Genomic DNA, 14,130 nt, shown 5'->3' on the forward strand with positions numbered 1-14,130 from the left:
TTATAAACAACCCTTCACCCAAAGAGCTGTCGCCTTAGCAAAGTTAACACCGAAGGCCGGTGGATTGCCGCACCGAAAAGTGGTCAGTGACAGTGCGCATGCGCAGGGTGTGAAGTAGGTGAAGTTAACGCCTCGTAAAGTCTGCTCGAGTTCTTTTGTGAGCACATCTGAGAGCGTTCAGAAAGTCTCCTTAAGCACGGGGAGTAAGACCATATCTGCAACTCGGCCGTGCTAATGACGTAACATTTTAATTAACAACTAGTGTACTTATTAGTGTGTTCTTTTTATCATTCCCTGTTCGTGTCTTTCTGTGGCGCCGTTTCGGAGACATGAATAGTCCACGATACACTTTCTAAATATGCGACATGCAGGTTTGGAACGACGAGTAAAAGCGAAACCTGCACCATGCCTGCCCTCCAAGTAGATATCCTCGCACGCGTAGCAGTCTGTCGCGATGTAACATTTTTGTTATTGTTGTTTATTTTTGATGTTAAATTGAAAAGAAATATTCTCAATGTTTTCTTGCTTTTATTTTCTTCGTGTTCAGGATCTGTCATGCTTCGCTCCCGTTTAGCCTTGTGAAAACATAGCCATGCATAGCCATAACATGGCCATAGTGCCATAGCCGCAGCCGCTTGCGGACGCCAGTTTCGGTGTCGCGAAAAGTTTTTCTCTAATGAGCATGAGCCCGCACAAGACCCGTAGAACTGTATGTCTAATGATGTGACTCGAAGCCCTCAGTAGTCCGTGACCCCTCTGGCAGCGCATTGGCTGATTCGTCTACATTGCAAAGTTTTCTGCCGCTTGCTTTCGTGCCGCTCGAACTTCTCGGGGACGCACCAGGGAGGCAATGCCGGCCGCGCAGAGCGTGCGCATGGTAGGAGCTGCGGCAGCATGTCGACTGCCGCCGATGCCGTCGACGCGCGACCTTCTACGCATGTACGGCATCCGCGCAATGCGCAAGTTGTCCCAAAACTTCCTGCTTGACCCCAAATTGGCCAAGAGGCTGGTGCGCGCTTGCGGCAGCGTGCGCGGTAAGCACGTCATCGAGGTAGGACCCGGGCCTGGGTGTCTCACCAGACCCCTGCTAGAGCGCGGAGCACGGCGGGTCGTGGCCATCGAGAAGGACAATCGATTCGCCCCTACGCTGGATGTGAGTAACCACGTGCTATTCTACCTGCAGCAAGCTGTGGCGGCGTTGGGCGAATGAAGTGCGTGAACTGCATTTACTGAAGGCAGCGCTATCTCGCCGTGAAGTGTTGCTTCTGTTCACTGAATTTGCTGTTGGTGCTGTTCGTACAGTGGCGTTTTACGCGCTTCCGTCCGTGAGCGTAGTTTGTCACTCGCGTCGTGTGGGGTGTTTAGACAATAAGAGCTCGTACAGCATTAATGAGCTTCTCTGCCCCGACTGCCCAGAAGAGCTAATAGGAAAGCAGCGTCGATCAGCTCACCGATGTGCCTGTAATTGCCAACTTGCCGACGAATGATCTATCAGTAATGCTTGCGCATTTATTTAGCTCGTCACGTAACGAGAGAGGGGAAAAAAAAACAAGGTTAATAACATCTGGGCATATAAAAAAATGCCAAACTTGAGCGCTCGCCGTTTGTCCTCTTTTTGTAAGTCCACTTTAGAGTGCTGTTTCCTCTCCGTTACCTGCGTATACATACATCAAAGGAGTTAGCACTCTCTATGGCGAATATATCTGAAAGTGTGATCAGAAACCCTCATTGCTTTTGTATTGTTCTATCGGTGGTTGCTTTTTGTTTGCAGATCCTGTCTGAAGCCAGCGAGGGCCGACTGCAGGTGGTGCTGGGTGACGTCTTTCACCAGCATTTGCAGGAGTTCATACCAGAGTGAGTGAGCGTGATGCGTGATACTGTGTACACACAGAGCTCGCGCTATGAGGAAAGGAAATCACCGAGGAGCTGGCGGCAAAGCGTTTTGTTGAGCTGCGATCCCGATGAGAGAAGTCTTGCCCGATGCTCCAACTCTTCCGCACACTTACCTGTTCGAAGTTGAAGCTCCGAACACAACTCGCTAGAACCTTTCAGGTCTGATTGTTTACTGCAGCTAATGAAATGTCCAAAAACAACACGATTGTGACACTGAAAAGGCAGGCATCATTGATGTGTCTGCCCAACACCGTGACACCATTTTTAAAACCTAGAAGGTCCATACTTCCACTGCATCTCCGCCAATCATGTCCACACACACAGACACGCACGCACGCATACGAAAGCAGCGGCATTAACACAAAGGTAATAAAATTGGTAACTCATCTGTGACTTTCAGTAGAGGAAAAAAAATCCTTGGACGAGTGAGACCTTGTCACTGGAGAAAATGCCTAGACTAGTGAAACTCGTCCTTGGCAAGAAACGGGTTGAAGGCCAACTACAATGAAATTTCGCTTTGGTTACCTTGGTTATGAATCAGTGTAGCACATACTATTGAGGCAATCTTAGCAAAGCGGCAAGGCTGGTAATTGTCTTCTTTTTCTTATTGGCCACCTTTAAACAGCACCTAAACAGGCGATGCATGTACCTGATGGTTAGCGGATTTGACATAGTTGCCAGCACGTCGCGTCCGAGATCTGTCAGCTTGTCATGGGCAGTGCCTATGCCAAGGAGTCATGCATGCCGAGTTGTACGTCACTTCCAGCGAATGGTAAGGGTGGCATTTTCTTACAGTTTCAATATCTGAAATGTCTACTTTTGTGAGCATTTTGCAGTGCATCCGCCTTTATTTCTAACGTAGAATTTTGGACGGAGGCTGTTCCATGACGAAACTGTCTGAAGCTAGGCCTCTTACATGGTCTGAAATTTCGTTCCGATTGGCTTTGAACCTTCTTGCCTTTCATTCCTCTCAGGGAGCTAGGTGTGCCGTGGGACTCGGATGACATACCCGAGGTCTGCCTGGTGGGCAACCTGCCGTTCAGCGTTGCCAGCCCACTTCTGGTGAGCTGGCTCAGGCAGATATCGCTACGCGAGGGCCCCTTCCAGCGTGGGCGTGTGCCTCTCAGCCTGACCTTTCAACTGGAGGTGGCCGAGCGCATTGGTGCCCCTATCCTAGACCCACAGCGCTGCCGTCTCTCCATCCTCTGCCAGAACTACTGCACCACCCAGCACAGGCTTACACTCAATGGTAGGGTGACACGTTCGCTGCCTACAACCCTACACACGCTTACACCCAATAGAAGGGTTACATGTTCCCTTTCTGCTACAGTCTAATGTAAACACTTTATGCCCAATTTGTATCCTAGTGTACCTACTTTATGCCTAGTTCGTACTTTTTACAGTGTAATTGGCAGGATCCCAACTAGCCATTGACTAGGGATCCAGATGTTTGTACAGTCGAACCCACTTATAACAGTATTCAAGTGCCATGAAAATTCCATCTCTATGACTGATAATTGTTATAACCAGGTTGCTTGAAAAAAAAAAGCAAAATAGAGGGATAGCAGAGCTGTTGTGAGAAAACTATAATGGCACTGAGGCCAGTGCCCTTCCCCACCACCTTCCTCCATCTGGCTGCTGATTGTGTTGACTCGTTTAACTGTTTAACTCTGCTTCTTGTGCACACCAATCGTGTGTAACAAGCCACAGCTGTCAGCATTCAACAATGGCGCTGCTGTGACAACTGCTAAGATGGGTCACGAGCGGCAAGTGACATGCGAGCTCCGCAAGGCATGCTTTGTTGGCCTCGAAAGGGGCCTGCTAAAAAATGCAAGAAGGTTGCCGTGGCAGCCTCTCAGATGGAGAAATACAGAAGAAATGTTGGGGCGAGATCGCCACAAGCATCACGCCACATACCTCTCACTGGCCTGCACGAGAACGCCCCATGTGAATGCCCTTGCGACGATCACCTCATCGGTTGGCAGTTCTGATGTTTCCAACGTGTTGTCTGCATGCAGAGACTCTTCGAGTCCTGAAGCATCCTCGTCGACTGTGGACCAAAGTTCAGGCATCACTTTGTCGGTGGGAGCTTTGCAGGCTCCGTACAAGTCGCTGCTGCCTCGGCCAAAGCACGCTTTCCTAAAGTAGTTCTGCACTGTAGAAGCGCTCACTTCAGACCATGCACTGAAGATAAACTGCATGGCCATCAATAAATTGATCTTCGTGTTTGATTGCCCCCTGCTTATCCTCGTGGCCGCGTCCATCAACACGACTAACTTGTTCAGGAAGCAGCGACGATACATAACCTTAAAATTGACAATCACGCTGATGTCCGTGGGCTGCAAGCCTACCGTCGTGTTTGGCAGCAGGAAAAGAACTTCCAAGCTTGAGAGCTTAGGCATGGAGTGATGGGCACTACACTTATCTAGGATGAGTGCCACCTTTCTCTACGCTGATCGAACTCCAAGAGCTACTCACAAAAATGTCCTTGCATTATCCATGCCTTGCAGTTGTGGCAGTAGTGTACCTGTGCCGGCATCCTGGCAGCACTGCGGACGCAGTGTGGATATTTAGGGCACAGCTCTTAAGCACCCGTTCCCGCGTTGAGCGTTGGCATGCCTCGGCGTCAACATCGTCGATGTAATTGAGCGAATGAGCAGAGCGAAGAATAAAATAGCGAATGCAGAGTACAGTGGGGGATGAAAAGTGAGGAGAGTGCGAGGAGGAAAGCGGAGGAGGAGGCTACAGTGAAAGCGTGAGGCAGAAAGTTAAAGAGGAGAAAGCGTGAGAAGAAAGGCATAGTGCCGCTCTGCGGCTATGATGACTATGAGATGACACAAACGAGGCAGAGAAACCACGTGGCCAGGAACAACTTCGATGCAACCAACAAAGATGAACACGAGCAACTTAATCCATTGCAGAACTGCAGAATGAGGAGCCAGCAAGCAATCTGGGAGCAGCACTGTCAGCGCAGTTGGCATGATCCATTCATGTTTCAGAGGGTGGTACGGCATAGAGCTATGTGTGCAGCCCATTCATGTTAAAAGGCTGGAAGGGCAATGGGAGAGAGGTGTGCAAGGCTGGTGATGCTCAGAAGGCTGGAAAACAGGTTCTATTGTATGAGCACGTGGCAGCATTGTAGCGGTGGGGAGGGTGTAGCAGCTTAAATTTCTCTTTTTATTTTTTATTTACAAGGATTTTGCATTCCATTACCTTTCAGCACAGACATCCAGCAGCCAGACATCATTGTTATAACTGATACTGTGGCATGGGGGCATATAGTAAGCAGATTATTTCACCGTAGAAAACATACAAAAGTTCACCATGCAGCAGCTTCTCATTGTCATACCTGATATCGCTATTAGTGGGTTCGACTGTATGCACTTTTGCTTGTTCCTCTGTCCTCTATGAACAGTGATGATGGTGATGCTTGTTGCCTTTAATTGGCCTGTGTCTCAGCCATCTATGATTAAAAAGGTGTGCTCTAGAAAAAATGACTGAAGTTCATTTCTCTATTTCTTTGAGTGCCCATAAATGGGCACAGGGCTTTGGCAATGGTGCAGCTAGCAAAACCTTAGCAAGTTTATGCCATTTCATAAGCTGCTGGTTAGATTAGTGCAATACATTCTGCTGCCCCAGCAGGCTTTGTTGGCATACTTGTGTTGGCTTCCATGGGCAGCTCCTGCAGCTGCCGAGCGGGAGCTTGAAGATCATTGCTCTTACATATATTGAACCCACATATAACGAATTATTGTGTACATCGAACAGTTGTAAAATCTCCTTGAGAACTTTTGTATAAAATTTGTATATATTGAATTACCTGTATATCAAACTTTTTTGTGATCCCCTTCAGATTTGATATGGTATCCAGGTTTGGACTGTACTCTTAAATATATGTCACGACCAAGATATTTTTGTGTCAGATGCAAGTTCGTTGTGATGAAGTCCAGCTGTGTATTTCTCCTTGTAGGAAGTAGCTTTGTGCCGCCCGCAGCAGTGGACGTTGGGCTGGTGCGACTGGTGCCATTGAAGGAGCCGGTCATTCGGCATCCCTTTGACCTGATTGAGAAAGTCATCAACAGCCTCTTTAATGGCCGCCAGAAAGTGCTCACAAACGGTGCAAAGTGAGTAACGGATCTGCATTCCACTTCTTCAGAGAGCGGGTTTCCTAAACCAGTAGGGTGACTGCCTTTGTTGTGACCGGAAGCCAGTGAAAAGGAGCATAATGTGGATGGGTGTCAGCCCTAGATACAGTGTGAAAGGCAGAAAGATGGTAAACTGAGCTTGTTGATACATCCCATCCCTATGATGAATACTTGGGGTCAGCGCAAGAGAACAAGACAAGATTATATACTACACGCGCATAGCTTGTGCTGTATAATGTGCTTGTGTAGCTGGTTGTCTAATATGCGTGCTTTTGCTGCCTAATCTTGTTCCAGTTTTCCGTGCTGTCAAATGCAGCTACACTCCAAGGTAATTGTAATGAAGCTGCATCGGACATGAAAATATCTTTGTTGTATACATCATTCATTGTAACTTTATATGCTGTTGTCAGCAAAAAAGAAAGTTCACCCTTAGGTCTGTGCGAGACCTAAGCATGGTGCCTCTTGACAGACCAGCTAAGGGTCGATTTTGATGTCTCGTCGATTGCCTGCTGTTCTAATGCATGGCACATGAACAATGTTCAAATTTAAGGTACACTTTGCGCCATCATTTATATGTAACTTAGCGGTCGGTGTAATCAGACTAGAATGGCAGATCGGCTTGCCAGCTGTGGGCCGGCCATTGGACATAACACGCACGTGTATTCAGAATGTGCCATTTTAAGTGGCTATTGCTGAGCGACATTTTTACTGCTACTACTACTTTATCCTATAATGCAGAACTGGCTGTATTGCAGTCTTTTGCATCCCGTTTACCCTTCCATAGAACTACATATGTACGCATAGTTGTGCAAGACGAATTATTGGTTATAATGTAGCTGCCGTGAAATCCCGCAGATAAGTGAGGATGCGAGGCAGCAAGCAGGCTTCCCAGTGAGCTGAGCTGGTTGAAGGGAGAGTGGCCAAGGGGAATGCGGAGGAAGAGGAGACGCAGATCCATGGAAAGAAAGAAAAAAAAAATTAATAATGAATAAAAGACGCCGCGCCGAGATTGTTAGTAGTATGCGCTCTGTGAGCGCGCTTAGGTTTCCTAGGTAACAGAGCAGCATCCGCTCCAGCCGCTTGTCGGTGGCGTGCACACCGCAGCAAATGCACGCACGTTATCACTCTTTGGCTCTTCGGTTTTTGTGTGGAAAGTAAATAAAACATTTTAAAACAACAGCTTCACAGAAAAATCGTTTACAAGATTTTGCTGTATGCTGCGCTCTATTGAAAATTATTGGTACCTATTTGAAATTTTATGACGGTCGAGGCTATGGGTGCCTTTTCTGTGCAACGTTGACGTTGTGGTGCTGTCAGTTTAGGCTGCGTTCCGCAGATTAAGTTTGGAGCTTGTTGGCTTTGTGAGCCTTTGCCATTCCTGCCAGCACGAGTACGTAGCAACTTGGGTGTTTGCAGTAGTTGCTGCTACTGACCGCCTGCAAACCCAAATTTCTCAGTTGAGCCCGTGAGCATGATAATTGTCAACAGGTACAAACACGTCAAGGATGAGCTTCCCACAATAACGTGCTGTCTGACACTCCTGCCGGCTAGGTGGGAGTGTCCTTCCTCAGAAAATTTTTGAGGCAGGAGATTCATGAGCCAGTGTAATTTAATAGTGATGTCATTCTATTAGTTAGAAAGCTGTTTCAGGGCCCCTTTAGCATGGGAAAACAGTCAATTTCTTCTTTACTTTGTTACTAGTATTTTTTTACTGGGCCATAGGAAATCAATCAATTTGATTGATAGCTTTTCCATGCGGCGCTAAACATTTACTTCGTTGTTCATTCTACAAGCAACACTATTTACTGTATGGATTAGAGATGGCACCTTTATTTTTAGTCAGATTGTCTATATTTGGCAGGCTGGCAACTGTAGAAAAATAATTGTTTTAAGAAGTGGTTGAAATTGACCTCCACTGTCTGTTGCACTGCCAATATAACCGAACACGAAATGTGTGTTTTGACAGATCTGGCTTAACAATTTTCAAATGACAGCAGTGGTGAAGACTTGACTAGTCTAGTGTTATTGTCATTTTTTGCTCAAACATTAAGATTAGAAGTGGGTGAACGTCAAGTTTTTTGAATGCGAATACAAATAATAAGTGTCCAATATTAAATAGTCGGCCGCAGATGCATTAATTTACAGCAAGAATATTTATTGAAGTATAATTAGCTACTGCGCTTGTACTGACTAGAAAAACAAAAAGCAGCCAACTATCATAAACAATAGGGAAGGTTTCAAACACAAGATCGCGAATTGCAATTAAAAGAACTGCGTGAATAGCTTCTCAACATCTTGAGAGCCTTTCTGCAAACAAGCTTTCCAAGAATGAGCGCCTACTGTATGACTAGCTTTCCAAGAATGCTTAATAAATGGTTGTTGAAAAAAAGATCTGGGCCCGTATTCACGAGAACGTCTTATGCCAGAGTGGTTCGTTAGAGGAAATTCCAGAAAATCCTGATGCTGGACATATCATTAGCTAAGCCAGCTGGCCAATGGCAAAGAGCACTTACACATCAAAAGCTTCGTGAATTCGGCCCCAGAGGTTGCAAAACAGAAAAGAAAAAAGCAGCTCGAAGTCTTGTGCGTCATAGACACACGTAAACAGGCACGTTGCAAGGAAAGCATCACTGGTTGTAACGTAAAAGATAAAACTGATGCATGACTAGACTTCAAGGGACACTAAATTACGTACTACAAGCAATAATCGCTGCTTATCGTGTAGGCTTCCGTTGCGAAACTGAAAACAAAGCTTGCAATACCCATTTTGTTTCTTCATTGCTTTGAAAACATTTGTCGTTGTTTCACTTCTGATAATTTACAATACTTTCTTTAGCGAGCAGAGAACAATAACTCAATTTTATTATATACAGTGGAATCTTGATAAATGGAAATCACTTAACTGGAACTGCCTCTTGAACGGAACACCATCCCCATGGTTGGTTGGTTTTGTATTCATGAAATTGTATTCAGCTTTTTCTCTCAATAAATGGAACTCCTGATAAATGGAACCAATTTCCCTGGTCCCTTGAGGCTCCGTTTAAAGAGAGTACACTGTAGTTGATTCTTGCAGAATATTTGTTTAGTTTGGATATGCAAAAATATTGAATAGTTCATTTGTAAATATGAATAGTTAGTGTGTAATACTTTATTTATATTCGAAACACTGAATATTTGCCCATTCATAATTAAGGTACCTTGAACATTGACACAGTCTGTGTAGTGCATATTGTTCTTGTTTTTTTAACTTATATATACACTGCTATCTTATACAATGTTTCTGCAGGTGGTAAACATATGAAATAAAAAAAAAAATATTACTCAACGCAATTGGTATTGCTCAATACTACACAAGAATAAAGAACAACACAAAGGCAAATGTAGATGTAAACAATCTCATGAATGGAGATGCATTTCATAATTTGACAAGGAATCCTGTGCTACTGTTTGTTCGGACTGGTTGTTCTATTGAAAACGTTGTAGTAATGCCTAGTTCGATTTAATTTATCTTCCTTGTAGCAGTTTGCATTTCTTTTTTTTTTTTAATGCATGTTTCAGCAGTATATGTACAATATCACCACAATACTGTATATACTTGTGTAATAGGCGCGCTACGCAAAAGATGCACACAGAACTTTCTAAAAGAAATCCCCCCAAAAATATATTTAATAGTTATCCATGTATATGTAGCACCCTTGATTTTTGAGAAGGTTGGCAGTGTGGTCTGTTGTGTGGTGCGAGAATTCCGAAGCTTGTTCTTTTAATCGGTGGCAAAGCAAGGCAGCTGTGCTGATTTTTTGGTGCCACCAGGTAGCAAAAGCAGAGCCTCCGAGATTTAGCGGCTGCCTCCGAGACGCTGTGTCGCTGGTCTGTGGGGCGTCACCAGCCAGCAGGTAATGCGCTATGGGAATAGCCAAGAATAGTCGGAGCCAGTACAAGCGAGTACTGTAGTTCAGTAAAGGCAAGCACCACCGAAAATATATACGAAAAGGAATGCTGCGTTTTTCTCCACGTGATGGCCCCACCCCTTATTTTCACCCCAAATCGCGGAAAAAGCCTGCGGCCATTGCACGAGTATATACGGTAAATGCTTTCTGTTGTTTAGAGGTTTCACTCAGACAAGAGCACGGAGTCGATTTGAGCCAGACGTTCTGCAGAAGCTTGGCTAGCAGATCGATCTCTTGAGGCTTTAAAGGGGACACTAAAGAGAAGTGCTTAATTTGACTGATGAAATATTCTATAAAAACTCAATTTTCCTTAATTGCATGGTAAAAACGTTTACTTACTAGAAGAGAAAATGGAGGCTATACTTCCATTTTTAGAACTTCGCGCCAAAACCCCAGGGCTGGTATTTCACTGCGACATCATGGATTCAAAAGTTTTTTTTTTTTCTTTCCCATATGGGCCATTGTGGTGTAGTAAAGGTTCTCGGAACTTTCCAAGCTCTGTCCTTGGTTTCTTTAGGAAGCTGTATAGCCTGGCCTTACCAATAAACACTCGACTAGGCCCGAGCAGACGGCATCAAAGCTTATGACATCACGCCTGTGTTTCGCTTTTGTGTCTTTTCTGGCTTATAAAGTGTCCCCTGAGAGTAAAAGTGGCTTTCTTTGGTATTGCAGAAGGGCAAGTGACTAATAAATCTCAACTTGTTTTTCTATTCACTAAACGTCACCCCCTATTGTAATGCTGTTGTGGTTTATGATAATGCAACACTTGTAAATGGCTTACGGTGAGCTCACTCAGTGTGGCAGTCCGCTCGCCACTTCTGATAAACGTCTTAAAAGTTTGAGAAACGGACTTGACGCGTGGAGTACCGTTTAACGTGTGCCGCCACGTTGTGGTGCAGGAACCTGTTTCCCCGTGACCGCGAAGAATTGGTGCCGCGCCTCGTAAAGTTGGCCGATGTTGATCCCACAACGAGGATCCTCCAGTTGACTGTGGAAGAGATTGGACGCCTGTGCGACGTCTATGAACAGCTTTGCTCGGAGGAGCCCGAACTGCGACGGTACCACTTCAGGCTGGGACGCTGACGGTGCGCGCCCGTAGGAACAAGTGATTCGTGGTGAACGCAGACGAAGAGTTCAGTCATTTGCAGCACTTGTCAAAGTATGTTGCAGCTCGTCTCATTCACCATTGCGTTTACATGTAGCCAGTGGCGTAGCCAGATGGCTACATGTTCATGGCTCCCCCCTAAAGTTTCTGTCAGTATGTGGCCTGCCCAGTCTCCCCTGCCACCCACCACACCCTCCTCGTCCCCGGTCAATTGCACCCACCGGAAAAGAAATTTCTGGCTGCACCACTGCACGCAGTTGTAGCCAGCGGGTCTTATTCAAACGGCAAATTTCGGGGGTTTGATACGGAGCAGCATTTGTTCTATACTGGTTGAGCCAGAGTGGCTGTACATGTTTAATGTGCTATTTTCAATTGCCTCGCTCCACAATGGATTACTCCCTCTCACTCAGCCGTTTAGGCACGGATTCAGCCAAAAGTTCTAGAACGCGCCGTCCTTTTGCTGGCTGCGTGTGAAAACTGCTGGTGTGGTCGAGCATAGAGCAGAATGTTTTCCTCTGGCAGATACGGATTTATGAAATGTGAGTGGAATTCAAGTGCTTGATTGATAACCCCATGTTTTGCTTCATAAACAATCTGTGGATTCACTACAAGATTACTGGAGGGAAGCCTGATGCGGCACTTGTTGGACCACTGTGACGAATCATGGGTAGGTCATAGAGTTTTGTACGATTTGGCATAAATTTGTAGAGAAGGCACATAGTGGCTTCTTTATAGTTTTTTATGGTTAAGATCTGTTTCATGATAGTCTGAAGTTTCTTTATGACAGTTGAGCATTTTACGTTCACTACTTTCACTACGGTAATCACCAATGCATAAATAAATGGCGACACTAGGGAGTGTCTGTGTAGCTAAATTTAAATATTCTTTAACAATCATCGTGGATAATTATTTATAAACAAATATTTTTGTTTGCAATGTTTTTAAGACCATCAGGTGGCTGAAATTAAACTTTGAATGAGACTAATTATTGTCGTGCAGCAAATTTGCGATGATAAATTAGCTGTTAGAAAGCTAAGGTAAGAATTCACAATGCAAAGATGGGGTAAGGTATGCAGACACGTACATACACAAGAAAAGAGAAGCAAACAACACAAACGCCGGCATTCATATTGTCCACTTCTCTTGTATCCATGTCTGCAAGCCTTACCCCTTCTTTGCATTATGAATCCTTACCAACTAGCCCAGCTTTCCGACGTTCCAAGAATTCACAAAATTGTTTGAAGCCAGAAGGACAAAAGTTAGGTAAATTCGTGCACTGCCTGTAATTTGCATGCTTGATGTGCATTTCTCTCGGTTCACAGACACTAGTTCCAAATTTCCCTCTAGTAGTCTTAGCACGAAGCTTTGCGACTGAAGTGATCTGCCTGAAGTGATGTACACTGCGTATAGGTTCCCTCAGTTTTCTTGTGCTCCTGAACTGCTTGTACGACCCTATGCAACAGATGACAGCTGAACGTTTTGTTACGCTGTAGAGACAGTAGCACCAACGAGATAGGAAATGCAAAACGTGACTGGGCCCCTCTGACACATCAGACGTGTTCCTGAAGTGTGTGTCTGTGGAAAGCTTTACTGCAGAAGCGTGAAAATAACGGAAAGAAGTGATGTGATAAAAATTGTTGGACGCTGTTTGTGGCTTGAGATGGTGTTTTTTTCATCCTGTGACATTACAGAACTGACTTCTGTAGAGCATCTGTAGCCACCAGGAGGCTATGCTTAGTCCTTCATTCTGCAACGTCTTCTCTAGTTGGGCAGTGGGAGTCAACCAACTTGCCCACACTGCTCCTTGAGTGTGCATTTGTGCCTGGCTAGACTGACGAGTGCAATCCGTTGAATCCACATGCTAAAGAAGTGCCGACATATTTTCGAAGTTGTAAGAACTCTACCACATGCGTCTTGCTTGTGAAAGGATGGCACTTAGCAAGCATACTAAGGCAAGTGTTGAAGTTAATCTCAAAATGCCGGACCTGGGATCAGTGACATTAACTTAACATTAGCTTAACATTAGCTTAACACCGTGACACAACAAAACTAGGGGCGAAGTTGCTAATAAAAAAAAGTAAACAATGTTGTGAAAGTTTTGTCTGACTGTGCTCGGACGTGGCAGCCACAGGAATCGCAAGAACAAAGTGCGCGAGTGTACACAGACATCCACCTGCTGCATACAACCACATCAGTGGCAGTCTGTCACTTGCTCATGTTAAGGTTGGTCTTCATTTAAAGAGGCCTTGAAACACTTTTAGAACTAATCGCAGAATAACATCACCGTTAAATTACGTTGCCTCATGACTATCCTGCTTGGGACATTTTTTTTATCCTTCGAGCACAAGCGAAGTTAGATGTACTCATCAGACCAATCATCAGCTTCTCTCACCCAATTTACACTAGCGCGCTGGAAGCTACACAGGGGAGGTGGCAAGTACGTGCAGGGGAGCAATGCCCTGCTGGCCCCACCGAACACGAGAAGGCACGTGGCAGCCACGGTGTCTACGCTAAGCTTTCCATCTCTGAGACCACGCACATCAGACGCAGCAATGCACAACTGTTGCGTTAGACTGGCAACGCAAAGGCGAAATGTTTTTTTCTGTCTTGTCAAGATCACGCATACACGTTTTCATTTCCTTTCATTAACTCAAATGAGGAACTATTGTATTACTGATGCTGAATTCTGATGGCAGATCTGGAGTGCTCCTGGAACACAAGTTTCTACTTTCCTTGGAGCAGCTCTGTCCCAAAAGGAGTTTGCGTCCTCGTCCACGATGATACTAACAAAGCGTCAAATTTTTTTAGCAGCGAAATGGTGGTGCCGTCCGTCGCTGTTTAGAGCACAACAGTGCATTTCTTGGCAACACTGGGAGATGGCGCCACCATTTTGTTGCCCTACAATTTGGAATTTTTCATTAACATCATGGCAGACGGCACAACTCAATTTACTCTGAACGACACCGGCAGCACTGCGTTTTATGGCAACAGTGATAGATAGAGCCACCGTACTTTTCACAACAACCAATACTTTTCCATT

At 45.2% G+C, this 14,130-nt stretch overlaps 1 protein-coding gene across 1 annotated transcript; it reads left to right on the top strand.

The window, feature by feature from the left end:
• Positions 1 to 598: 598 nt before the first annotated feature.
• mtTFB1 (mitochondrial transcription factor B1) lies at positions 599 to 12,739 on the top strand. The gene is made up of 5 exons (XM_075668878.1): positions 599 to 1,153; positions 1,772 to 1,854; positions 2,868 to 3,142; positions 5,864 to 6,017; positions 10,885 to 12,739. Exons 1-5 carry the CDS (start codon positions 851 to 853, stop codon positions 11,066 to 11,068), a joined length of 999 nt encoding a protein of 332 aa, XP_075524993.1. The 5' UTR covers positions 599 to 850; the 3' UTR covers positions 11,069 to 12,739.
• Positions 12,740 to 14,130: the final 1,391 nt, after the last annotated feature.

This window comes from Dermacentor variabilis, chromosome 9, assembly GCF_050947875.1.
Source record: "Dermacentor variabilis isolate Ectoservices chromosome 9, ASM5094787v1, whole genome shotgun sequence".
Taxonomy (NCBI): Eukaryota; Metazoa; Arthropoda; class Arachnida; order Ixodida; family Ixodidae; genus Dermacentor; species Dermacentor variabilis.